The sequence below is a fragment of the Podarcis tiliguerta genome (genome assembly GCF_965153285.1).
Source record: "Podarcis tiliguerta genome assembly, chromosome: 16".
Taxonomy (NCBI): Eukaryota; Metazoa; Chordata; class Lepidosauria; order Squamata; family Lacertidae; genus Podarcis; species Podarcis tiliguerta.
In genome coordinates this window covers 3,602,478-3,629,589 of record NC_139549.1, presented here as the reverse complement: position 1 = coordinate 3,629,589, position 27,112 = coordinate 3,602,478, and the positions used below count along the sequence as shown (strand labels likewise).

General features: G+C 48.6%; 1 protein-coding gene across 1 annotated transcript; it reads right to left on the bottom strand.

Annotated features, from left to right (window-relative positions):
• Positions 1 to 26,904, bottom strand: LOC310666098 (hepatocyte nuclear factor 6-like). Its single transcript, XM_083416689.1, has 3 exons — positions 26,840 to 26,904; positions 24,215 to 25,342; positions 1 to 484 (listed from the first exon to the last, which is right to left on the bottom strand). The coding sequence occupies exons 2-3, from the start codon at positions 25,155 to 25,157 to the stop codon at positions 177 to 179; spliced, it is 1,251 nt and encodes a 416-aa protein (XP_083272815.1). The 5' UTR covers positions 25,158 to 25,342; positions 26,840 to 26,904; the 3' UTR covers positions 1 to 176.
• Positions 26,905 to 27,112: the final 208 nt, after the last annotated feature.

The window sequence follows — 27,112 nt, the reverse complement described above, 5'->3', positions numbered from 1 at the left end:
TAAAGTCGTATTACAACCCCCCACCCTGCCCCCATCCTGGTTTTTCCCCTCCCACTTAGCGCATTGGCCAAGCGCCCTTCCGCCATTTTGTCTCCTGGCCAAAGGCCATCCTGCCATCTTTGGTGTAATGGAGGGTCGGGGTCGGGGGACGCCGGAAGGTGCCAAAGGGAGGCCCGTTACGCTTTGGTGCAGGTGACGGCCGATGAGGGGTTGGTGGCGTGGCCCCCCGAGGACGGGGAGCGGCCCTCCTCCATCCACTTGTCCAGGCTGCGCCTCCGGGCGTTCATGAAGAAATTGCTGACGGTGGACAGCTCCAGGCCCAGCTGCTGGGCGATGGTGATCTGAAGGTCTTTGGAAGGGCGCTGGTTCTCGTGAAAGATGGCGTGGAGCGTGCGGCGCTGGATGTCCGTGAAGACCAGGCGGTGGCGCTTAGGGACGTGGTTTCGGTCGGCTTTGCCTTGATCTTGCTCTTTCCTTTTGCAGGCTGGTGGGGGGCAGCAAAACGGAGAAGAAAAGAGAAAATGAGAAGGCGTTCGTGACGCGCACCGTAGGGCCAGATCATTGGGTCCTCTCACTCAATGTGGCCCCTGAGGCCTTTTTTGGCCTCCCCCACCCCCGCAGCCCTTCCCCCAAACCAGGTAAGTGAGGTGCTGGGCTTTGGGAAGATGGTGCGATGGCTCTGGCAGGGTCCTAGAGTCCTCCCAACTCCTTCCCAAAGCCCGGTTAGTGCTTTCCCAGTTTCGGGAAGGAGGTGGAGGGGCTCGGGGAGCCTGCCAGAGCCTCGCGCAGGGCTGGATCAAGACCTTCAGAGGCCCTAAGCACTTAAAAGATTTGGGTGGCACCTTTTGCCACTTGTGGTGGAATTGTAAAGAAATAAAGGAATTCTGGGGAATATATAATGAGCTCCCGTTGCTCGGTCCCTGCTCCTGCCAATCCAGCAGTTCGAAAGAACATCAAGTGCAAGTAGATAAATAGGTACCGCTCTGGCGGGAAGGTAAATGGCATTTCCGTGCGCTGCTCTGGTTCACCAGAAGCGGCTTAGTCATGCTGGCCACATAACCCAGAAAAACTGTCTGTGGACAAACGTCGGCTCCCTCAGCCAGTAAAGCGAGATGAGCGCTGCAACCCCAGAGTCGGCCACGACTGGACCTAATCGTCAGGGGTCCCTTTACCTTTACCCCATGTGTAAAGGAATAAAGGAATTCTGGGAAATATATAATGAGCTCCCGTTGCTCGGTCCCTGCTCCTGCCAATCTAGCAGTTCAAAAGTACATCAAGTGCAAGTAGATAAATAGGTACCACTCCGGCAGGAAGGTAAACAGCGTTTCCGTGCGCTGCTCTGGTTCACCAGAAGCGGCTTAGTCATGCTGGCCACATGACTCGGAAGCTGTACGCCGGCTCCCTCGGCCAGTAAAGCGAGATGAGCGCCGCAACCCCAGAGTCGGCCACGACTGGACCTAATGGTCAGGGGTTCCTTTACCTCTACCTTTATCACATGTGGTGGAATTGGAAAGGAATAAAGGAATTCTGGGAAATATATAATGAATTGGGGGGGGGGAGTTTAAAATAAGCCTTTTTGTTAGGAATTGTAGGTGCAGAGATACCGGAGGAACAGGAAAGACTGTTTATGTATGCCACAACAGCAGCAAGCATTTTGCTTGCCCAGAGTTGGAAAGATGACAAGGCCCCTACCAGAGTGGACTGGCAGATCAAACTATTGGATTATGCCATTGGTATGAAAAGTTGGACCTCCCTGATCTGGCTGAATACTGTCTGCACTGATCGGCAGCGTCGTAGACAGGGAGTCTCCCCAAACCCCCTTCCTGGACATGCCTTTTCAGGGATTAAACTCTTCTGCATGCAAAGCAGACTCTCTGTTCCTGAGCTAGAGCCGTCCCCTTAAAAATAAACCAAGTCTCTAGTCCTCATGGTTCTGAGGAAAATGCTGAGAAATAGTGATATCGGAAGCTGTCTTATACTGAGTCAGACCTTTGAGCCATTTAGCTTTGTATTGCTTACATGGCCTGGCTGTGGCTCTCGGGGGTTTCAAACAGAAGTGCACCCAAACCTTGCCTAGAGATGCCTTTTCAGGCTGTTCCCTTAAAAACTGAGCTAGACGGATTTGGTTCTGTGTACGGCACCATATTACTGCGTCCCTCTTTAAACCAGCTTTTCCAAAGGGGCCAACGCTTTTAAAGTTTTGCTATTAAAGGGGATGATGACCTCAAAAGAACGTGGCTCCTTTGTTTTTAATGCCTCTGTTTAATTGCATGGATTGGAGGAGGAGGGGAGAAAGGAGGGAATTTAATGCCAAATCAATAGTTCTGGTGACTGAAGTCTTCCGTCTCCATCCCTCGCTCAAAAAAAACCCTCGGCTCCTTTCCGTACAGCTTCCCCCCTCCAAGAAAACCACGCTCTGTTTCTGTCCTGAGTGTGCCTCCCGGTAATGTAGGACTTCCTGGGTTTCTTCTGTGCCGGAAGCTTCCGGAATGGTCAAGCGTGGTGGGGAAACTTCCTCTCCTCTCCCGCCTCTCACCCCAAAGAAATCACCCAAAGGGTGCACGCATTTATGCAATTGGGGTGGTTTATTCTGAGCTGGACCAGAAAGAAGGCTGATCGCCGAAGAATGGATGCTTTTGAATTCTGGTGCTGGAGGAGACTCTTGAGAGTCCCATGGACTGCAAGAAGATCAGACCTCTCCATTCTGAAGGAAATCAGCCCTGAGTGCTCACTGGAAGGACAGATCGTGAAGCTGAGGCTCCAAGACTTTGGCCACCTCATGAGAAGAGAAGACTCCCTGGAAAAGACCCTGATGTTGGGAAAGATGGAGGGCACAAGGAGAAGGGGACGACAGAGGACGAGATGGTGGGACAGTGTTCTCGAAGCGACCAACATGAGTCTGACCAAACTGCGGGAGGCAGTGGAAGACAGGAGTGCCTGGTGTGCTCTGGTCCAGGGAGTCATAAAGAGTCAGACACGACTAAACGACTAAACAACAACAACAACATTAGGAGAGCTCTCCATCCAGTCCAAAATCATCTTCTCACCTTGACCATAAATGCCCCAAAGAACCTAGAAATCTAGAGGTGAAATCCCCAAAAAGGAGGTTAGTTTTTTTCTGTATGCAACAACATCTGCAAGAATATTACTAGCGAAGAATTGGAAGAAACAAGATTTACCAACAATCAAAGAATGGCAGATGAAGATGATGGAACTTGCCTAACTGACGGGGAGACTCCGAGACCAGAGACGGTGGAAGAAGACTGGAAGAAGTTTAAAGAATATCTGATAAAATATGTTAATATTTAAACCTTAGAATAGCTTTGGAAGTGGATATAGGCTGTAGGGTTAGTGTATTTTAAAACAGTATTATTTGTAAGTGATAAAATGTGAAGATTTTTATAGTAAAAGTAAGTGTGATTTTAAAAATGGTTAAAAATTATGATTTATGTAAAATGCTAAAGATGAGGTAAAATGAAAATCAGATGGGGGGGACTTGGGGAAGCCCACCTAACAATGTTTAGAAAAAATAAGGATAAGACAATAATTTGTTTGTATTGTTTGTTTTTTCTGTTTGTGTTGTTGTGTTATAAAATGAATAAAAAAATATATTTTTTTTGGGGGGGGGGAAGAACCTAGAAATCTGGGTAGACTCCCTCTGGACCTGGAGGTTCCATAAGAATGTCAGAAAAGCCTGAATGCTGGAGCAGCCCCAAGGGGGCGGATGCTGTTTAGTTCAGCCTCCTGTTGTCACGCTGGACACCCAGTTGCCCCAAAGGATCTGAGCCCAAGAGCTCTCTCTTCTCCTACGGTTCTGGTATTCAGAACCATTTCTGCCTCCAAGTGTGGAGGCAGGGCAGAGCCATCTCGGCTAAAAGCTCTTCCTCCCTCCATGAACTGGTCCCACCCTCTTTTAAAGCCATCACCGAAGCCTCCTTTGAAGGCACTGGTAGGAGGCGCGGATTTTTCAATTTCAGTTTCTCAATTCAAGTGCAGATCTCCACATTTCCATATGAGTTTGCGAAGGAGGAAACAAGTTAAGTCCTCGTGAAAATTCATTCCATCAGTGCGAATTTCTCTTGCTATTTGTATGCAATTTTGCCTGATGTTTATTTTCATCCCCAAAAAGTTTATGATTTGGGTTTCTACTGAAATGAGGCTGCATTTTAATGTTGTGTTTTAATCTTGTTTTTAAGTTGTATTTTAATCCATTATTTTTAATACCTGGTGTTAGCCGCCCTGAGCCCGGTCTTGGCTGGGCAGGGTGGGGTATATATGAAATGTATTATTATTATTATTATTATTAACTGACTCCTTGTGGAATCCTTGGATTCAGGACCGGACCTGGACTGCATTGCTTGGGTTACCCCCGGGCCCAGCACACCTCTCGCCAAGCGAGAATGAGGCAGATCTGCTTTTTGCTGTGGCCTGGATTGAATTTCTCCACCATTCCTACCTTGAGGTAGGAAGGGGGCCAACCTGGGAAGCTTATAAAGGAGGAATTTGAGGACATTGAGGGGCAAAAAGCAGTGGTGCCCCCTAATGGTGAAGGCTAAGCATCTCTCCTCACCCCCATTACCACCGTTGGTTCCCCAGACGTTGTTGGACTACAAAACCCATCACGTTGGCCATGGATTATGGGAGTTGTAGTCCAATGACATCGGGGGTGGGGTCCCAATGTTGAAGAACAGTGGTAGATGTATAGCGTTCTTCTTGTAAGAAAACACTGTCCCTTATTGTGCTTGATTCCATGGGATGAGACCCTCCTTTAACCTGTAGCTTTGTGCAAATATGGTTGCCAATTATTTACCGGCCCCTTGGAGAGTTAGTGGGTCTGTTAACATCCATAAAGCCCATACACCAACAACTTCCAGATTGTGGCAGACTATGCTCTCCAGCAATACAACTATGTAAATATATATATATATATATATATATATATATATATATATATATATTGCTGGGGGGGGGCAAGCTGCCTCCTGGCCCCTTGTCAACAGAGCACTGCCAACCTATCTCGCTGCCGTGAAAAGTTTAGGCCTGCCAAATTCTGTGAAAAGCACAAGAGCGTCCAGATCCTTATTCTCCTGATCAGTTGGCAATCCCTCGTCTGCATCCCCCCCGTGGCGTCTTTTGACAGCTGCCAGAAATGGACAGAAAATGGAGGTGATGCACACACGAAAAGGAAAAGAGGATAGGGAAGGGAATGAGACGGCAGTGCTAGCAGCCACCTAGGTCCATCATAATATTAAAACAAGATGTAATTTTGCAAAGCTAAGACATTATTAAGCAACCTGGCAAAGGGTCTCCATTAACATTTAATGGGCTGAGATTTTACGGCCCTGTATTAAAACCTTGCAGGTTTTCTTATTTCTAAATGAGTCTTTTATTTTAATTAACAATCTGCAGGAGATCTTTTCAGGATGGCTTGAGGGCGATGGCTTCGGCAGGAGGGCTTTTGGGTGGGTAGGAAATGTGTGTGTGTCTGATAGCACAGATTTCTGTCCCAACTTTATCCCAGTGTCAATGTTTACATCTAAAAGGGTCGCTCAAGGAAAGGAAAATCATTTCACTTGGTGGCTCGCCCAAAGGCCGGAAGGTAGATTTTTGTACAGCGTCTAGCACACCGTTAATCTGTTTTTCTATATCCAATTGTATCCTGCATGTCTTTACTAAGGGAAGTGCCTGGCATTGCTTGGGAATCCCAATAAACCAACCAAACCAGGGCAGTTTTGCGGTCGGTGGTAAGAATCAGGGCAGCTTGGAAAGTTTCTGTCTGCCATCTTGATTCAAAATGGCGTCCAGTTGTATCCAAACATTGATGAAAACCTGTTCCTTGGTGTCAGGAGCAGCCTGAAACCCCAGAGAGCCCATCTACAATGCTGTCCAGGGTTGTAAAGACTGCGGAGAGAATAACTGGGTTCACTCATCCCACCTTAGATCAAATCTACGCTGTCAGGTGCCATAAGAAAGAGGCAGAGATAGCGCAGGATAGTGCGCACCCCGGAAATGATCTCTTTCAGCTTCTGCCTTCTGGAAGAAGGTACAGGGTTATAAAGACTAGGACTAGCCGCCTGAGAAACAGTTTCTAACCAAATGCAATTCTGGTTCTAAACGCAGCATAAGGGGTCTCTCTATAGTATAGTGTATTTTAAAATGGGGTTTCAGAGTTTTTAGGGGTTTTTGAATGTTTTATGTAGTTTTTCAATTTCATTGTTCTGCATGGGACAATGACAATAAAGATATCGTATACATAAACAGTACTGAGCTAGGTGGACCAGGGGTCTAAAGTGGCATAAAGCAGCAAGCTTTCTATGTTCCTGTTTGAGGCAGCACTTGAGGACTAGAAACTTGCTTTTCAAGGGAGAGCCGTTGCTCAGTCTAGCAGCCACTTTGTGCTGCCTGCCAGTGTTGACAATACTGAACTAGATGGACCAAGGATCTGATCTGATATATAGCACCTCCTTATCTTCCTTTGCTGTCGTCCTTAATTATGTCTATTATTTTTTTTATACCATGTTACATTTTCCCTCTCATTTTTTTTAAAAGCTGCTTTTGGGTCTTTTATTTTTTAATTTTTTAATTGTGCTCCAAATAATGAACCAAATAAAAAGAAAACTCACTAGCAATGGGAGCAAAAAACACCATACAATTAACTTTTTTAAAAAATAGTCTTAATTCATTAACAGCTTTGCTTGTCTGCCTGATGGCCGTTGTTGTAGTCTTGCGCTGGTTTTTTTTGGGGGGGGGATGTTTGTGGTTCACTTTTTCCTGCTTTCTAAACATTTTATTATATGTTAAGTGTACAACGCAACTGGGATCCCCCTCGCTGCCTCGCCCACCTCCTTATAAAAGTGCCCCCAAAAGATTTTAAATGGGAGAAATGCAAATCAAATTACAGCTGTGGCAGGTCCCAGGGCAGAGGCAGACGGACGAAATTAGGAAAAGGGGGATTATAAAACGTGGATAACAGATATCAAATTAAGTTTTGCTTAGAGCAGACCCACCGAAATTTACGAAACTAAGTTAACGGGGACGAATTTCAGTGGATCTCTTCTGAATAGCACTGGTGACAACCCAGTCACAAGTTCACACCTCCGTATTATATCCGAATCGTATGCCGTCCCACAAGGCCCTCTCTTACCCCTTACAGTCAGCATGTAAATATTTCAAATCAGATCAATTATAAAAGAAAACAAAACAGCAGAGATGGGCAGTCCCAGATCAGAGGTACCAGAGAGAGAAGGGAAGAAATGAAATATAATAATAATAATAATAATAATAATAATAATAATAATAATATATGTCTTTTGGCACGAAGCGGCGAGGCTTTTCCTTTTATTTCATTTTTTGAAGAAGCCCTAATCTGTATGGCGTATCTGCCTTGCGGCCCTGAAACGTGACAAGCTCCCGTCACTCTCCCGTCTTCCTCCTTCCCTCTCCACATCTTCCCTGAGTGGGCTCAGCTCAGCTCCCCCCCCACCTCCGCCCCCTGCCTCTGCACTGCCTGCACGCTGATAGAAAATATTGATCAGATCCAAGCTACGCCAGCTGCAAAGACCAGGCAGTTTTGCATTAACCCTTGCTGGGAGGGAATGGCGGCACGCCCGCGCCGAGGAAAAACGAGACGGGGACCCCATCCCCTCGCCCTTTGGGAAACACAGAGTGGGGGTGGGTGCCTATTATTTTAGGGGAGAGCTAGCAAAGCCACTGGGGACGCGGGTGGCGCTGTGGGTTAAACCACAGAGCCTAGGACTTGCTGATCAGAAGGTCGGCGGTTTGAATCCCCGCGACGGGGTGAGCTCCCGTTGCTCAGTCCCTGCTCCTGCCAACCTAGCAATTCAAAAGCACGTCAAAGTGCAAGTAGATAAATAGGTACCGCTCCGGCGGGAAGGTAAACGGCGTTTCCGTGCACTGCTCTGGTTCACCAGAAGCGGCTTAGTCATGCTGGCCACATGACCCGGAAGCTGTATGCCGGCTCCCTCGGCCAATAAAGCGAGATGAGCGTCGCAACCCCAGAGTCGGCCACGACTGGACCTAATGGTCAGGGGTCCCTTTACCTTTACCTAGGAAAGCCACTGAGGGAGGAAAAGGTTTATACAGAACATAAGAGATCAAGCCCGTGGCCTGTTGAGTCCAGCGTCCTGTTCTCGAAGCAGATGCCCCAAAGGGGAACCCCACAAGCAAGGCCCAAACACAAGAGCTATTCTACCTTCCTGTGGTTTCCAGCTACTGGCAACTATGGAGTCAGAGCAGAACCATCATGGCTAGTTATAATCCACATTACTCATCCGTGAATGTGCCCGATCCTCTTTTAAGTGATTTCCACAGCTCAACGACACCTTGCACGAACAAGTTATTTCTTTCCTCTGTCCTGTTCAGCTACATTGGCTGTCCCCCCGGTTCCCGGAGTTACGAGAGAGGGAGAAAAACGTCTCCCCTTAGTAGTGAGTGAAATGTTTGCCTTTTTTGAACCGTCTGCCGATGGATGGGCTAGACAGAAAATATCCAGGGTCGCAGAAGCAAGCGCACAGGTTAGGCTGCAGCGGTTCTCAACTTGTGGGTCCCCAGATGTTGTTGGACTACAACTCCCATCATCCCTGAGCTCTGGCCTTGCTAGCCCGGGGTGATGGGAGTTGTAGTCCAACAACATCTGGGGACCCACAGGTTAAGAACCGCTGGATTAGGGGGAAGCAGGAGACCAGAGGAACCTTTCAATGGCAACTCCACGTAAGCTTGCACCGCCAGGTGAATCTGGAGCAGGGCTTGGGCCCGATGTCGGTGTGGGAAAAGGACAAGCAGGGTTGTCCGGAAACTTGACAGGCCAGGCATGCTGGAGACTCGGATCTCTGATTATTTGGCCTCTGCTTTTTTGAAGGTGATGCCTGTGTCTGGATGGAGAGACTTAATTTGGCACCGCAACTAAAAGCCGCATCCTTCATGAACAAGGCGCCATCTGCACTATAAACTCAAAGCAGCGCCATCCCACTTAAAACAGTCACGGCTTCTCCAACCCCAAAGAATCCTGGGAACTGCAGTTTGTTCAGGGTGTGGAGAGCTGTTAGGAGACCTATTTCCCCTCACACAGAACTACAGTTCCCAGAGTTCTCTGGGAAGAGGGGTTGATCTTTAAACAACTCTGTGAGGAGGATAGGGTGGTTTCGCAACTCTTGGCACCCTTAAACTACAGTTCCCAGGCTTCTTTGAGAGAGGGAAGCCATGACTGCAAAAGTGGCGCGATTCTGCTCTAAACGGATCGTGAGGATGGGGCCTGAATCTTGCAGCAAGGCAGCCACACACTTGGACGCCATCTGCTCATGCGACAATTTGTGTGACGCCGCATGAAGATTGTCCGTTTCGGTTCTCCCACTTTCTCATTTCCCACCAATATTAAATTCAGTTTCTCCACATTTTGCAGCAATTTGAGGATTCTTTTTAATCCTCGTGAGAATTCACCAGCATTTGTGTGCGAATTCCTTCTAACGAGCACATCTTTGCTTGAGGTTTTGACTAATGTACGCATTTTTCCATCTTCCCCCAATATAATGAATATATCCATGTTCTTTCCACTAATACCCTCATTTGTATGCCCACTTTGCCCTAATTGATGCATTTTTGTTTGGAGAACAGTGCTGGAGAATTTGGATTCGTGTGAATTTTGACAGGCAGCTATCTTCTGTTCTGCACATTGTTTGCAATCGGCTTTAAATGAGAACAGAGTCGAATTTCTCTCCCCATCCCCATCATGCTGATTCTGGTAGAAATTTTAAAATAGCCAAGTTTGGCTGCCAAGTGATGAGCCACCTGCCCATCCAGCTCAGACGATTCTTCCTAATTTTTAAAATATCTATATGCTTTTCCCATTGAATGTGATTTGTATCACTTCCTTAAACTTTCTCCAAGCAGATGGAACAGAGTGTCCAGGCCTCTAAATGTCAGAACCATGCACTTTGGGGGGGGGGGGGCTGTTAATAAAATATTCTTGAGAGAGATTTACAACAGAGATGGAAAACTCTGTGCCCCCTCCCCTGTTGTTGGACTACAAGCAGCGAAGCCCGAGTCTGTTAATTTCAGTTTCTATTCATTTTCCTTTGTCCCTTTTAAAGTTCAACTCTCCATTTCTGCAACTTTTTGCAGATTTCTTTAAAAAGGTCCTTACAAAAATTCACCAGTGTTTTCATTTCTCCTAACGAGCCCGTTTTTGTATGCCATTTTTTGTCAAATACGGATGCTTTTGCAAGCATGGCTGTCAACTTTTCCCTTTTCTTGCGAGGAATCCTATTCGGAATAAGGGAATTTCCCTTTTAAAAAGGGAAATGTTGACAGCTATGTTTTGCAGGTGATTTATAATAATAATAATAATAATTTATTATTTGTACCCCGCCCATCTGGCTGGGTTTCCCCAGCCACTCTGGGCGGCTTCCAACAAAGATGAAAAATACACTAAAATGTCACATATTAAAAACTTCCCTGAACAGCACTGCCTTCAGATGTCTTCTGAATGTCGGGTAGTTGTTTATCGCTTTGACATCTGATGCATTTTTTTGCATGCTCTTTTCACAAATATATATATGCATTTTGAAACACACTTTCCGCCACAACGTATGCGTTCTCCTACACATTATTTGGTTGCAGAACCACATCGCAAAATTCAGAGAGGTGTGACCATCAACGGATCGCTATGTTTCAATACACACGTCAGTGTGATTTCGGGAGATTTGCTTTAAAATCTGAACCAAATTTCTCCCGCATCCATTAACTCCAAGTCTCATTTGCCCTGGGTGGAAATTAGAGTCCAACAACTTCAGGAAAGCCACAGATCTGTCTGTGCATCCCAACAACAATTGGGTCAAACTGGAGGTGGGAAAATCCAGAAATTTAATCTCTCTCTCTCCCCCCCCCCCCATTCTTCCAAACAAAAACACACACATTTTGGGCACAGGGTTAAAACCAAGAAGGGGCAATTTTGGGCCAATCAAAACGGGGTGGAAAAAATCAATGTTTTGCTTTGCAGAACAAAACACCCTGGGGAACGGAACAGAGGGGATTCTGGGGGAAGCACACCACTTGCTAGCTTGTGACTGTGTCTGCCGCAGAAAATAAAATCAATGACTTCCCCTTATATGAAGTCCCTCTGTAGGTCGAGGGCGGGGGGGGGGGCAGAATAGAACGGTTTGCCTTCCCCTACCGCCCCACCCCACCCAAGCAGCTGCTCGATTCTGCGTGGAGATTGCCCAGACTTTTTAACCGAGCTTTTTGCACACACACACCCTGGACAATGGGAAATGTTTCTGCGGCCACCATGATATTAATAGCCAATCGCCGTGCAGTTGGGCTCTCGACAACATGGCCGACCCATCAGAAAACGTCCCCGAATCTTGACATTCACGCTTGCCTGCGCTAATATGTGCAAGGGCTCCATCATGTCACAGCAGGCCTGGCCCAACTGTGCAGAATCCAAACGGTCCCCCCCCCTCCATTGCTCATTAGGATGGGGCCCGATCCAACACTGACTGCCACTCCATTTAAAATACATCCCCGCTGCCCCCTCTAATAATCTATCGACGACATCCTGAGAACTTGGCGTGGTTAAATGGATTGATTAAAGCTTAAAGAGAGCTGTGCTTGTGCCTGTTTACTCAGGAGTAAGCCCCAGCTGAGTTTATTGGAGGAATAAGGAAGCCTGCCCAGAACCGATCTCGCTGGTTTTTGTGAAAAGGCAAGCCAAGTGTTAAGAGCACACCTGCTTATAATTTCGGGGCAATGATTTTGAGGACAGTGGTGTCGCTACAAAGGGGGACGTCTTAAAAATCGTTAAAGGGGGCCTTTCTCTTCTAAAAAAGCAATGGGTGGCTTTTAAATTGTACTTTTAAAATGCCTCCTTCGCTCAAACTCTCTGCTTTTAACAAAGGAAGTGTTAAGCTGTGTGTGCGCTTTGTTTTTAGGGAGGCATGGGGAGAGCTGTGATTAAAAATAAAATAGAAAAACAGTAAGTAAGCCACCAATCCTGAGGTTTGGGGGAGAATGCACAGGTTTTAAACTTTCTTTTAAAACTGAGTCAGTCTCGTGGTTAAAAGGAGGGCAATGAATGGACTAAAATTTAAGTAAATTCGTTGACCATTCGTAAAATAAAAATAGTTAAAATTGTGTGTTTTGCTTGCAGTATGTGTGTGTGCATGCTTAAAATCACTTTTCTACACAAATGTTCTCATTGCTTCCTTTGACACTTGCCCTCCCATTACAAACTCCCATTTGTAAAATTAAAAAGCATGTTCTTTTACCTCTTTATACCACTGGCATTATCATCCAGCCAGTCCTAAAAAACAGTCCTGGCCTGAGGTGGGAACGGACAAATCGGTAATTTTTTATTTTTCTTACTTAACTTGTTTCAGTTTCCTGCGTTTCCACATCAGTTTGCAATAAACAAATGAAGGGGAAAAAAACCCTGCTTAAAAATGGTCAAGTGCTTTAGAGCAAATTTATTCCAATTTCCCCTCCCTTCTTGCAAGCAAATAATTCTCTATGTTCCCCTAATATAGGGCATCTTACGGCACATACACGACTCTATTTTGGGACAGGAGGACCGCCTTGCAAAATTCAGAGAAGTGCAAATTTCAAAGCATCAATGGGTTTTGTTTTCGGGAAGCACAAGCCAATTTCTCCCTCCCCACCATCCCTGCCTGAGAGTAAGACCTAGTGGTGGGATTCACTTGTAAGTCGCACCTTGCGCAGCATAGAGGCAGCACTGGTTTTTAAAGGAGGGGCAAATGATCTCTTCCCCAAATCAATGGGAGGCTCCGGGACGGGATCGTTCCTCACGCAGCTTCGCTGCTGATTCTTCCTCCCTCCCTCCCTCCCAGGAAAGCCCACTTCCAAACGCTGCCTTGGAACTTCCCGCTGCTTCGGGGAAGAGACACAAGGCGTCCGCTGGCTCGCCTGGGCCCCCTTGGACATCCCAGTGCGTGACCGTCCTTCTGATGGATCCATCACCCTGTGACAGCTTCATTAGCTCCTAACAAGCCAGCGGTCGCTCTCTGCCGGCACAGGTGACGAGGCCCCTTGCTCTGCCAGGGAAATGGCACTCGCGCAGGGGGGAACGGAGCGTGGACGCACCCGGGCTGCCAGGGAGGGTCACCGAAGGATGCCGTCGAGAGAGGGGGCGGGAAACAGCGGCCTGGTGTTTAAAAATCTGGTTGCTGAGAGGAGATGCGGCAGCATCGAGTAGGAATAAAAACTGCTGTGTTTGTTGTCGAAATGCACCCAGTGTTTGGAAAGAGACCGGCTGGCTGGAAGCACGGTTGCAGCGGTTAGAGGGTCAGCTTGGGTCTGGGGAGACCAGAGTTCAAATTTTCATTTGGCCTTGAGTGACCTTGAGCCGGTCACTCTCATACGAGCAGAAGAAGAGCCCAGCTTGCTGGATCAGACCAGTGGGCCATCCTGTTCTCACAGCGGCCGACCAGGTCCCCACAAACAGGATTGGAGCCCAAGAGCAACTCTCTGCTCTCTTGTGGCTTCCAGAAACTGGCCCTCAGGAGCATTGCTGCCTCTGACTTTATAAATTCATCCAATCCTTTTTCAAAAGCCATCTAGGTCAGGGGCCGTCCTGTGGCAGTGAGTTCCATAGTCCAGGAGTCCTTTCTAGTAGGCACGCTGCCTCAGCCTTAACCTCGCAGGGTTGTCACGAGGATAAATTAAGCACCCTGAGGACAGAAATGCCAAAACTATGCTGGATAAACTGGGTGTTGGTGGGGAGTAAAGCTGGACCGTGTGTTCTGGTTTACCACGGACATTTGCTGTCCCCATTTTGCCTCTTAAGATTCTGAGGATTTTTTAAAATGAACAACGAGACTTGTCAATCAGATTTCAGACTCACCTCTAGGTCCTTTGAAGCTGGTTTTCTTGGTTAGGGGGATGGATGCGAATGACCGTATGCAAATGAGCACTAGGGTGCCACACAGAAATTGTGAGGCCTTGTCACTGCACACCCAACGGCAGGAAAGGTATGTTTTTGTGCTGTCAGTTTGGGCCTCTGTGTGTGTGTAATATCAAAAGCACAAACACTCTTCCAGCTTTGAAATCTGCCCACAGTAGACATTGTACATCAACTGTGCAAAGTTACCATATTTTTCGCTCTATAAGACACACCGGACCACAAGACGCACCTAGTTTTTGGAGGAGGAAAACAAGAAAAAAAATATTCTGAATCTCAGAAGCCAGAACAGCAAGAGGGATCGCTGCGCAGTGAAAGCAGCAATCCCTCTTGCTGTTCTGGCTTCTGGGATAGCTGTGCAGCCTGCATTCGCTCCATAAGACGCACACACATTTCCCCTTACTTTTTAGGAGGGGAAAAGTGAGTCTTATAGAGCAAAAAATACGGTAATTCCTAATCTGTGCTGGGAAGACGAGAGAGAGACTTTAAGCAGTGATCCACAGTGAGGAGGGTTATTTTTTTCTTATTTCCCATCTCCTCCCCCCCCCCCCCCCAAATCTATGCAAAGTTGGAGGATGTGCTGTGATTGGGCACCAGTGGTAAGGACTTGCACTCTGCACATGTTCTGAAAAGCCATCTTATGTCTAAATCCCATATGGCAGTCTCCAGGAGTATGGCACCGTGTGGCCATTAGAAACCTGGCTTTTTTGAAGAATTATCCAGCCTTTGCAATTCAGGATTAAGCTATGGATAAACATCAGCTGTTCAATTTTCTAACATGCTTTCAAACGAGCAGTTGGAGTTTACAAGAGGCTGGTGGTTAAGGGCTTGTGGTGTGAGCCAAACACTGTTCATACTTTGGTTGAACCAGAAACCGCAGTCTGTGCCTGGGAATAACATTGCTATCTCTAACGGGATGATATAGGAACCTTGTCTGATTATTTTCAGCATCCGTATTGGAGGGAATTCAATATGTCTAGCCGAGCAAAGTTATATGATAGCCAAATATTTGAGAGTCTGTTACATAGACCATGTGAGCTTTTAACAAAATGGCACCAGTAATTGGGAATATCCCCTTAAATCAGACAGGTACCTGCGGTGCTGACCATTTTGTCACCCACTGAAAATGTTTTTGATTTATAGAATCGTAGAATCTTAGAGCTGGAGGGGACCCCAAGGACAGAAGCAGATTTAGGGGCGCACAACCTGTTCGGTCGCACTGGGCGCAGAGCCTCAGGGGCACTGCAGGGGGCGCCACAACTGTGATTTAGAATGGAGTGTGAGAGGCAGGGGCTGAATTTTGCAGTTCAATTTGAGACCCAAGGTCTGCCACTGTCAGGGGTCATCTAGTCCAGCCTTCTGCAGTGCAGAAATGACAGCGAAAGACAGTGTTGGCAAAACTATAACCTGTCAGCGAGTTTAATTCTCTCTGTTTATGCACACCATCAAAGCCAAACTTCTCTGATGTAAAACTGGGGTTTATTTGAGAGTAGCTGGTGGTCTTCTTGGTGCTGTTAGGCAACCTTTTGGAGCTCTATTAGTTATTGTTTGGAATTCTTGCTGAGTTTCATCGCATCTGTTTCCCCCCCCCCCCCAATGCATTTAGTTGTTTTGAATTTTTGCTTTAAAATATTATTTATTTCTTTTGCATTTTGTTAGCTGCCGGGGTTGTTGTTTTGGCAAGATAACGTAGGATATTCGTTTAAAAATCAACAACCACAGATATATAAGCAGGAAAATTCTGTTCTGTCACCAATGTCTGCTGGAATATCCGGTCACCATGAATACGTAAGCTTTCCACAGATTAAACTGATTTTATTTTATGGTATGTATTTGTGTGTGTATATATATATGTGTGTGTGTGTACTATACACATACTTCACGCACCTCAGAAAAGCTTATGCCATAATAAACAGGAAGCCGCTAAAGACTATAAAAAAACCTTTCTAATAAGAACAATTTTTGTAAAGCTCTCAGTCTGGCACTTAATGCAGACTCTCTTTGCTCTGGCTCCTGAAATTTCACACAAGAACTGCCCCCGAGTCTCTAGCTTATCTTTACGGCAGTGCAGTGCAGTGGTCAGAGTATCAGACTAGAACTGGGAGAATTCAGATTCTAATCTCACACTCGGCACAGGGCCCACCAGCATCTCTCATCCTAATGGGGTTTCTAGATTTTTTTTTTTTTTTAATCATTCAGTGATTTTCTTCGTATTTATGATTTTCTTCATTTTACAATGTTTCTGTAATGGTTTTATTGTACACTGCCGTGCTTGCCTTTTTTTATGAGTTGGTGGTTTATAAATAAGAAAGGAGATGATGGAACAAAACAATGCCCACTGCTGTTTCAGAAGGTGAGACCCAGCGGAGAACGATTTCAGCTCAGCATTAAGAAGGGTAGAATTTGGGACCCAGAGGGCTGGACCCAGAGAGGTCCGCTTCCTGGAGGAATGATTTAAACAAACATGAGAATAACTTATTGAAGCTACAAGCTCTTTGACATGGAGAGTGTGGGTCTCTCCTTCGTGGAGAGTTTCCTGCCTTGGCAGTGGATGAAAACCTACCTTACGAAACAATTCGCCAACACAACTGCTCTTTGACAGTTGCATTTCTCCGAAGTTTGCGGGTAAGCGAGACATTCTACCTTCTCCCAATTTCCAACAGTTCAGAAGCACCGCTGCCTCTGACAGAGCACAGCCATCGTGACCAATAGCCGCCATAGTAGTCCGTATAGTTAAAGCTCTGGTTTTCCCAGTCGTGATGTATGGAAGCGAGAGCTGGACCATAAAGAAGGCTGATCGCCGAAGAATGGATGCTTTTGAATTCTGGTGCTGGAGGAGACTCTGGAGAGTCCCATGGACTGCAAGAAGATCAAACCTCTCCATTCTGAAGGAAATCAGCCCTGAGTGCTCCCTGGAAGGACAGATCCTGAAGCTGAGGCTCCAAGACCTTGGCCACCTTATGAGAAGAGAAGACTCCCTGGAAAAGACCCTGATGTTGGGAAAGATGGAGGGCGCAAGGAGAAGGGGACGACAGAGGACGAGATGGTGGGATAGTCTTCTCGAAGCTACCAGCATGAGTTTGACCAAACTGCGGGAGGCAGTTGAAGACAGGAGGGCCTGGCGTGCTCTGGTCCAGGGGGTCACAAAGAGGCGGACACGACTAAACAACAACATCATAAGAAAAGCTTGCTGGATCAGGGCAATGGGAGCCCATCTATTCTAGCATCCTGTTGTTCTAGCACTCTAAACAACAACAGCCGCCACTAGCCCTAGTCTCCTCCGTGAATTTGTCTAGTCCTCTTTTAAACCGTCCAAATTGGGGGCCATTGCTGTCTCTTGTGGGAGAGAGATCCACAGATCAACTATGTGATGTGCGAAGAGGCCTTTTCTCTTATCTGTCCTCGATCTGCCAACATTCAGGATCGGTTAAAGGCGAGCTAAAGTGATCTTGGAAAGGCCTTTTTAATTTCCCATCAAGGCAATGCTTGGCCATTATATATCATTTGTGATGGTCAGCAGAGTGAAGCCTGGCTTTATGGTCATCTTTTGACAGGGCATGCCGCCACGCGGGAAATATTATTAGAATAACTGTGTCTCAGCATATCTAAGTATAGAGACATTGATTCCTTTGGTCTATCCCTTCCACGGGGGGGGGGGGTCTCTCTCCTCCCTCTCCTCGGACATGAGCTCATCTGGCGCGCTGGGCAGACCCAGTTCTAGTTCTGGATTTGCAGGAGCCCTGAATACCAAAGGTCAGACCCCACCTGGAGTACTGTGTCCGTTCTGAGCACCATAATTTTAAAAAATAGTACAGCCTGGAATGTGTGCAGAGAGGAAGACCAAGAGAATTAATGGCCTGGAAACCAAGCCTGATGAGGAACGGTTGAAGGAGCAGGGTTTGTTTAGCCTGGAAATGGGGAGACTGAGAGGTGATTTGATAGCCACCTCCAAATATCTAAAGAGCTGCCGCATGGAAGATGGAGAAAGCTTGTTTTCTCCTGCTCAAGAGGTGAGGACCTGAGGACCATGCGTACAGTCATACCTTGGGTTACAGCTGCTTCAGGTTGCGTTTTTTGGGGTTGCAGACCGCTGAAACCCGGAAGTACTAGAACGGGTTATTTCTGGGTTTCAGTGGTCGTGCATACGCAGAAGTGCTAAATTGCGCTTTGCGCATGCGCAGAAGCGCTGAATCACAACCCATGAGTGTGCAGATGCGGGTTGCGAACGCTGCAGGTTGCGAATGTGCATCCCACACATGCTCGCAACCTGAGCATCCACTGTATTTAAATTACAAGAAATGAGATTTTGATTAAACTCTCTGATGCTAAGAGCTGTTTGGCTGTGGAACCGACTCCCTCGGAAGATAGTGGACTCTCCTTCTCTGGAGGTTTTTGAGCAGAGGTCTTGGCCATCCTCCAGGGATTATTTAGCTGTGTTTTGGCATTGCGGGGGGGGGGGGGGCTGGACTAGATGAGCTTTGGGGATCCCTTCCCACCGTAGGATTCTATTACAAGGAATGTGAAAGGGGCAACAGCTCTGCTGTGTGTCTTCCGGTGGTAGCACGGGAGTGCCTGCGTGTTGCGCCAGGACTTTGGGGACCCGAGTTCAAATCCCCACTCTGCTCTCGCTGCGTGTGACCTTGGGGGCAGCCGCTATCTCTCGGCCTAGCCTACCTCACAGGGTCGTCGTGTGAGGATAAAACGGCGAGGGGTGTGGCAGGATGCAAGAGTTGGCAGGCAGTGCTCTAAGGAAGGCAACTGTGAGATATCAAGTTCAAGTCCCCATCCAATGGCGGTCTGCGTTGTTACAGGTCAGCAAATGCCTCTTTGGCATTCATTAACCCCTGCTACTGTTAGAGGGGGGTCCATTTGGGCAAGGGGGGTGCTGCCCCACCAACCTCAGTCAGCCCCCACCTGGCTATCTTCCCGCTCACCTTGGTCTCTGTGCTGCCTCTTGGAGAACTCAGCAGGTAAGAGGAGGATGGCAAGAACTAGGGTGAGTTGATTCCACCTGGCCACTGGCTCTGGCGCCCCCTACTGCCTGGCTCCCTGCTTTCTGCCCTACCAGTCCCAATGGGCACCCTTGCCTGCTACATTTCTACAGGTACAGGAAAATCCCCATTCGTGCGCATTCGAGTCACGTGCAAACCTGGAAGTGGCACTTAAAGAGGCAGAAACGCCCACGCCCCCCGAATGCAAAAATGGCGTGAAAACAGTGTCTAGCAATCCCAAGAGCCTTTGCAAGTGGAATCCCAGGAGCCTTTATAAGCACCTTTGAGGCCTATGGAGAGTTGCAGAAAGAAGCCTTGGAGGGAGTCTGGTAAGGAGTCTGGAAAGGAAGTTTGGGGAGAGTCTGGTGGGTTTTTTAAAGGGTTTCCCAAGAGTTTCCAGAGGTTTAGAGTGCGTCTGCAGATTTTTCGACGGCGCTCCCAATATACACAATTTCACTCAAATGTGCGGTGCCTGGGAATGTAACCCCCACGTAACTGGGGATTAGCCTGTACTGTAAAAATGTTTTTGCCTTGCTTTTTGAACCACAAAGGAGGACCCAGGTTTGTCTCAAGAACCGAGCAAGAACCCTCCTGAATGAAACAGAAGCCCCATCAAGTCCGTCATCTTTCTTCCCAGCACAGGCCAGTCAGATACTTGTCGTAAGCTTACAAGTTGGCCATGAAGGCAACAGCCCCTCCTCCATGGGGGGGGGGGATAGAGGTTATTTGAGGGTAGACTGCGCCTGCACATGGCAGTTCAGCTCAGTTGTGGACAGACCTGCAGTCATGATTATTTTTTAATCCCAATTAAAGCCAACAAAACTTCTGCCCATCATCCTGTTTTCTGGCGCCAAATCCCTCAAGCTCACTGTTAGTTGCATGAAGAAGGGTGCTATCTTTTTGTCTGTCCCGAAACCTACCAACCATCAGTTTCATGACCCAGAGCTCTCGAATTCTCTGCCCTGTCTTCTGCCTTTTCTACACTACATACAGTTTTAAAATTCTATCCTGCCTGGGCTTCATCACCATTTTTTTGGTCTCAACTAAAAAGCCCCCCACACTTTAGCTTCCCCCTTTAAAGAACAGGGACAGGGGAGAGAAATCTGATTCTGTCTGCACTGTAGGCAATCCTACCTAACTCATATTTTCCAAACCCAGGTGCGAATTGAAACACAGCTGTCCTTCAAAATTCGCACTTCTCTGAATTTTGCAGTGCAAAAGTAATGGGTGTGCAAATGCATCTGCTTGTGTTTCTGGTGACGTTCATGTCAACATTAACTTTCAAATTTTAAATTGGGCAAGTGCAGCTTGCGGGGGATTCCACAATCAACACAATCAGCATTGCAAGGGGCTGAGCTAGAGGACCGTAGGGGAACCCCCTTCCAGCCCTACAATTTAACACCTTGTGCATCCAACTGTTTACTCGGTAGAAATCACCCCACCCCACACATCCTGGGTAGTTTTTAATGCTTTACTTTCAATCCTGGGCAAGTCTACTCAAAGGTAAGCTCCCCCCCCACCACCACTGCCGCTTATGCTACCCAGGCCTTATTCCCAGCCAAGATGTGTGAGCAGGATCACAGCCTTACGGCAAAACCTTAACCGTGTCTTCTTAGAAGTGAGTCCTACTGAATTCAATGGGGATTACTCCCAGGTAAGTAGGGTTAGGATCGCTACCCAAGCCCTGCAACTGAATTGTAAAACGAAATCTCCTTTTAACACCTTTCTCCAATTTTCTTTCTTTGTTACATATATAAAAACAACATCCTACTAAACGCAGCAACACCCATAATTTAGATACGCTGGGGTGTGTGGATATTGTTCTAAATAGATTATCCATCTCAGTTTGCCCTTGAATCATGAGAGCTAGAGGCACGAAAGAAGAACAGAGCAGCGTGTGTTTAGTGGCAAGGAAATTTTTTGGAGGGGGCAATTGGACGCTTGCAGTAGCATCCAGAAGAGGCCATGGGGAAATATTGGAGGGAGGCTCGGAACAATACAAGGAAAGCAGAAATATAACCACAAAGAACCTGTGGACAGATTTCCCCATTTATTGGGCAATCTTACCCCAACCCCAGCAAACCACTCTTACAGATATTGGATCCGACTCTATTGCAAAAAGCCTAATCAATAGCCGAGATTCATATTACCCAACAATAATGGATCCGAGAGGGTGATTATTCATTCAGCGCTCCGATATTCAGGACTTAACAGTTTTCAAGAAGTCGCCATAATGGTGACCTTATGGCTCTTTCCTCCCTCACGCCCCTCTCTTCGTTTTATATATATATATATATAAAATAACTGAGGGTTTACTTCCACACTCAACCATCTCCACCCGCCTCTCTGTGATCATGCGAGTGAATGACGGTTTGCAAGGGATGGGGGGTGGGGGAATGGTGCTGAGCTGCAGCCCAGCACCCAAACACCCACACGGAGGCATTTTGCAGGCCCCAACAAAGCCCGGTGTTGTGGTCAGCCTCGAAAGAACCGGCTGAGGAGGGAGCGCAGGGTTCGATCTCCTCGCCACCGTCGTGGACTTCCCTTGGGTTTGCCCATGGCTGTGTGCGGATCCTTGCCTGGGGAATGGCGCTCAGTGGGGCTCAGAGTCCCAACGTCCTCCTTGGCCATTGGCCATGCTTGCTGGGGCAGATGGGCGTTGTAGTTCAACAACATCCGGAAGGCCAGAGGTCCCCCCACACCTGGTCTGGAGCTTGGGGATATCCCAGGGGCCTGGCGAACCTGGTGGCTTGAACATTCAGGCTGGCACCAAAAGACTTTGACTCCATCTTTTCATCCTGGCAACCCATCCCAGCCTGTGGCCTGGAAGGCTGGGAGCAGGATTTCTGAATGCCCCCAGTAACCTAGGCTGGGATGCTGCCCTCCTTCCAAGCCCAGTCCTGTCTCTCAGCGTAAGGACATCAGGAGAGACCTGCGGATCCGGCCAATGAGGGCCCCTTTAGTCCAGCATCCTTTTCCCTCAATGGCCAATGCCCCTGATAACATACTGGAGCTGGAGGTTCCATAAGGACATCAGGAGAGCCCGGCTGTGATTTCCATTTGCCTATCTCAGGACATGCCAACAAAGGAAGAGTGGATTTGTAAATTAAGTGAGTATATAGAATTGGCAAAATCAACTTCAATTATAAGATATAAATCTTATAAAGTTAAGAACGGAGTGGAAGTATTTCGAAGATTGTATGTCAAAATATTGTTCTAAAAATGATATGTTAATAGGCTTAGAATAAAAAATGTAAGCAATAACAAAACAAAGAAAGAAGGAAGGAAAAATCAGAATTTAACAAAAATAATTTATTGTAGAATGCAAGGGGAAAAGGTAGAAAGAAATATAAAGAAGTCGAATTGCTGTGGTGGGAAGTAGAGGGTGGGTGGTGGGTTTTATAATTAAGTGTATAATTATGCAGCTGTTGTAATTTAGATATTATATTTTATATGAGGGAATCATTGGGAATTTTGGTTATTATGTATATACGTTAAGTTTCAATAAAGATCTCTGAAAAAAAATCAAAAAATCAGGAGAGCCTGTGCTGCTGGATGAGGCCCAAGGGGTCCCATCTAGCCCAGCACCCTGATGTTCCAACTGGAAGCCCAAAAGCACAACCTGAGTGCTTGCAATTCGCAGCAACGGGTCTTCTCCAGAGGGGCTTTCCAATTCCAGCAGTGCCCTGTGCAAAATTTGGTGCGCGTCCCCGCCTCTCAACGTTCAAAGTCTTTGTTGCAGAGCCCTCTCGGATCAGCACCCAGTAAGGGCGAACCAGTCACGACCCCCCCCCCTGAAATCTGCCTCCGTCGCTGGAGGGGAGCACACAGCTGCTGTGGCTTTTTGCCACCGATAGTCCAATCCTTCTCCCTGAATTTGTCTAATCCTCATTCAAAGGTGGGTGGCCATAGCTGCCTCCTGTGGGGGTGAGTTCCACAGTTTAACTGTGTCCTGTGTGAGGAAGAAGCCCTTCCTTTCGCCCCCAAGCCCTGGGCTGAACAAGGTGTTCCTCCTTCGAGGAGACCCTTGGCAGGTCTGTTGTCTCAGCAGCCAGGCCTAGAGAGTTGAGCTCAACTCCCAAGCAAGGGCCTGCCTAGAGCAGTTGGGGGCGGCCCATCCCATTTCGCCATCTGAAGCAAGATGGGAATGTGCCGTCTCCTGCCTGCCCCCCGACTGCCACCTCCGCACCCCACGGCTTCCACCGCACACTGGAACGCAACCCCGTCGCCAAATTCAGTGAGGGAAGAGACCTGAGCAAGGCTATGGCCATGTCTTCTCCACCTATGGGGTGAAACTCAGTGAGGGGCTGGTTTCTGCTGCCGGTGGAAACGGGCGCTGCTTCACCCTGCCTAATGGGCGGTCCGGCTCTGATAGCAGCGGTTCCCAAGTGGGTGGTGCCACCGGGGGGGGGGGGTAGGGGTGGGATTCCCTAGTGGGGAGCTAAGGCGCAAGGGGGCGGCAGCGGGTGCAGGAGACACCAACGCCCAACAGACTTTGGAAAGCCGATAGCACTGGATCCAGTTCATTCCTTCTGCTCACTTAATTAAACCAAATAGTTTTGGTTGGATTTCGAATAAATGTGCAATTAATTGTTCCTCCCTCGGGAGATTCTGGATGTTCCTTCCTTGGAGGTTTTTCAACAGAGGCTGGATGGCTGTCCGTCATGGATGCTTTCGCTGAGATTCCTGCATTGCAGGGGGTTGGACTGGATGACCCTTGGGGTCCCCCAGGGGTGCCAAATTGAATAAAAAATGGGGGGGGCTAGGTAAGCCCCAACCCACATAACCGACCACAAGATTATGAATGACACACCATTTGAATGGCAATGTGCGTCAGCTTGGGGAGGGGGCTGGCCCCCTCAAATATTTTATTGGGGGGCAGCCGGAAGGGATTTTGGCCCCCTAGGAATGGTCTCCTATGCTCCCAACTCTACAATTGGGCTTCTATCTTCTTTTGTGGGTCATGCAAACCGCTGTTCTGAATAACGTTTTTATTGGGGTAGCAGACACAAGGGATGAGTTTGTGGAACCGAGGGGGCAACATAGCTGTCAACTTTTCCCTTTTCTTGTGAGGAATCCTATTCAGAATAAGGGAATTTCCCTTAAAAAGGGAGGAAACGTTGACAGCTATGGGGGGCAGTGGCCCTGAAAAGGTTGTGAAGCCCTGATCTATAGGGTTGCCACATCTGTCGAGGACCTTGAGGGGGGCTCCTCGCTTCCTTGCATTGTTCCAGCCTCGCTTGCTTCCCTTGCTTGCGTCTGGGGGAGGGTGGGGGGTCAAAAATTATCTTACCTTCTAACCTTAAAGCTGCCATCCTCTGGAACTCTGGCTCTTGCAGCCATCTCCACATCCTCTTGAAGGTCTCCCTCCCGGACTTGAGCTTGCTCCAGGGCTTGGGGTTCCTCAGGAGGTCCGAGAGGGTGCCCTGCGACCGGCAGAGGACCCTCTCGGCGAAGATGGCCTGGGGGATGCTGTAGCGCTTGAGCTCCGCGATGATCCTCTGAGCCACCTCCTTGGTGTTGATCTCCTCCAGCTGGCTGGAGAGGACGGTGGTCTGGGTGGCGATGGGCGGGTTGGGCCGGGCGTTCATCTCCGCCCGGGGGTGTCCGTAGGGGGTTTGGCCCATGGCGCTGGGAGAGGCCATGGTGGAGTTCTGCGAGGGGGACATCTCCCGGGAGAAGTGCTGCTCCATCCTGCCAAACATGGCGGCCGAGTGGGCCTCGAAGCCGTTGCCCAACACCATCTTCTCGTTGCCCAGTTGGGCGGAGGAGTGGCCTGCATAGTTGTGCATGGGGCCCAGCTGCGGGCTGGGCAGGGAGGACAGGCTCTGCCCCATGCCGATGTCCTTGGGGTAGGGGCTGTAGAAGTTCCCCCCGGCGCCCAGGCCCCGGTCCTCCCGCATGAGGGTGAAGCTGCCGATGACGTTCCCCATGGGGAGGCACTGGTGGTGGTGGTGGTGATGGTGGAACTTCTCGTGCAGCGGCTGCAAGGGCGTCAGGGTGGTGTAGCTGTTCCCCGCCCCAGCGGAGGGCGACTCCCCGCCGAAGCCCAGCCCCGGGTGCAAGGTGGTGGCCAGGGCGTGCTCCGCCCGGTGGTACTCGCTGCCCTCCAGGACGGAGGCCACCAGCGACGGCCTCTGCAGGGCCGAGTGCAGGGCACGGCTGTCGCTGTGCATCAGCTCCTGCTCCTGGATGGACATGTCCCCGCCGTTCTCCAAGCTCAGCTGGACGTTCATGGTGCAAGACCCCTGGCCCTAGGCCATCATCTTCCCATCCGTGGGGCGAACCGGGTCTGAAATCTCCAGCTCACCGGGGCTCTAGGAAGATGGGAACTGCGGGCTCTGGAAGGTGGTGGTTGGTTGGTTGGTTGGTTGGTTGGTTGAAGAAGACCAAGGTGGTGTTTCTTACCGTCCTTGAGAACCTTCAGTGGGACAGAAGAGCATCAAAACATACAAAAGAGCCTGGGCTCCTGGATCAGGCTCAAAGGCTCACCTAGCTCAGCGTCTAGACTAGGTGGGCCTTTGAGGAATCTAGATAGACTGGCTCTGGACCTGGAGGTTCCACAAGAGCATAAGGAAAGCCTTGATGAATGAAGCTGCACGGTCCAGCTCCTGGTTATTTCAGTTGCCAAGAGCCCCAAAGAATCTAGCTCAGGCATAAGCAACCTCAACCCACCAGATGTTTTGAGACTGCAACTCCCATGATCCCTATTGGTCAGGGATGATGGGAATTGTAGTCCCCAAACATCTGGTGGGCTGAGGTTGCCTATGCATGATGTAGCTAGACTGCCTCTGGACCTGGAGGTTCCATAAGAAACCTGGAAGAGCCTGCCTGCTGGATCGGGGCCAAAGCAAAGCCCATCTCGCCCAGCATATCAGTGGCTGAATGCCCCTAAGGATCTAGGAACGTGGATAGACTGCTTTTAGATCTGGAGGTTCCATTGGGATATTGGTAGAGTCCTGTGGCTGGATCATCTACTCCAGCATCACGGTCTCGCTGGGGCTGGGCGGACGCCCCAAGGACAACAGCAACTCTACCAGCAACGGGCATTGAGAGGCAAACCTGAGATAGGTGAACTACTGGTCTGATTCATCCCAGGCCAGTCTACCCCGTGGGAGCCTTCCTGGGTCAAGTCGAAGGAAGCCCACTTAGTCCCTCATCCCATCCTCACCTTGGTCCACCAGGTTCCTCAATGGGGAGCCCACCTGGAAGGACCTGAGGCCACAGCATCTCTCCCCACCTATGACCCCCAACACTGGCATTCAGGGGCATCCTTCCTCCAAGAGGAGGACACAGCCATTGGGGCGAGTGGTAGCCATGGATAGCTGCCTCCTCTGCGAGTTTGCCTGGTCCTCTTGGAAAGCCATGCAAGCCAGTGGCCGCCACCACTACAGAATTTGTGGGCACGAATTCTGCAGTTTCGCTATGTGCTGGGAAGTGGCTGAGGGGCACACAGGCATGGGAGAATGCAGCCGATTTTTAAAGAAGAAAATGCGTTCATCAAGGATGGCAAATTAAGGATGCACCGGTCAAACTTCAAAGCTCATTTGTTCCCCCCTTTTTGCACTCTCAAAACAGGTAGATCCTCGTCAGAAATTGGTGTGGGTGGGGGAGAGACTGTTCAGAGATGCTCACGGCTTCCAAATGCAGAGGAGCCCAGAAGCTCCTTGCCCCCCAGGTAAAGTGGTCTTGGCACCCCCCACTTCCTGCACACAAAGCGAGAGACACCTGCCCACTCTGCCCCGTCCAGTTCAAGGCAGATTTGGAGATCAAGAGGCAGATTACGAATCGTAGCAAAGAAATCACACACCCATCTTCTCCATCCCTCTGCAAAAGTCCAAACGGCCCTCCCCTCCTAATTTTTATAATTAATAAAAGCAATTAATTAAAAACAGGGGTCATAATTTATGTGCCTTACCTAGTGTCGAGCGTTGTATTTTCTGAGCATTTTGGAAGCACGCAGGGCTGTAAGGGGGGGGGGGGGCAGAGCAAGAGTGAAAGAGAAGAAGAAAAAGAGAAATTATTTTCAAACCTGAGCGTTTTTCAAAGAAAGAAAAAGCATCTTGACCAATTCTGCTTCTACAAAGGCATTTCTCCCCCCCCGCCCCGAGCTGCTAGCCTCCCTCCTCCCTCTCCTTCTCCACCTTTTGCTGGTGCTTAAAAAATAAAATAAAAATAAAAGAGGGGGGGA

Bases quoted from the DNA above. Each gene is read 5' to 3' on its own strand.
- LOC310666098 (XM_083416689.1), bottom strand. From the start codon at position 25,157: ATGAACGTCCAGCTGAGCTTGGAGAACGGCGGGGACATGTCCATCCAG. The intron at 485-24,214 runs GTAAGATAATTT...GCCCCCCACCAG, and splicing joins GGCAGCTTTAAGGTTAGAAG to CCTGCAAAAGGAAAGAGCAA.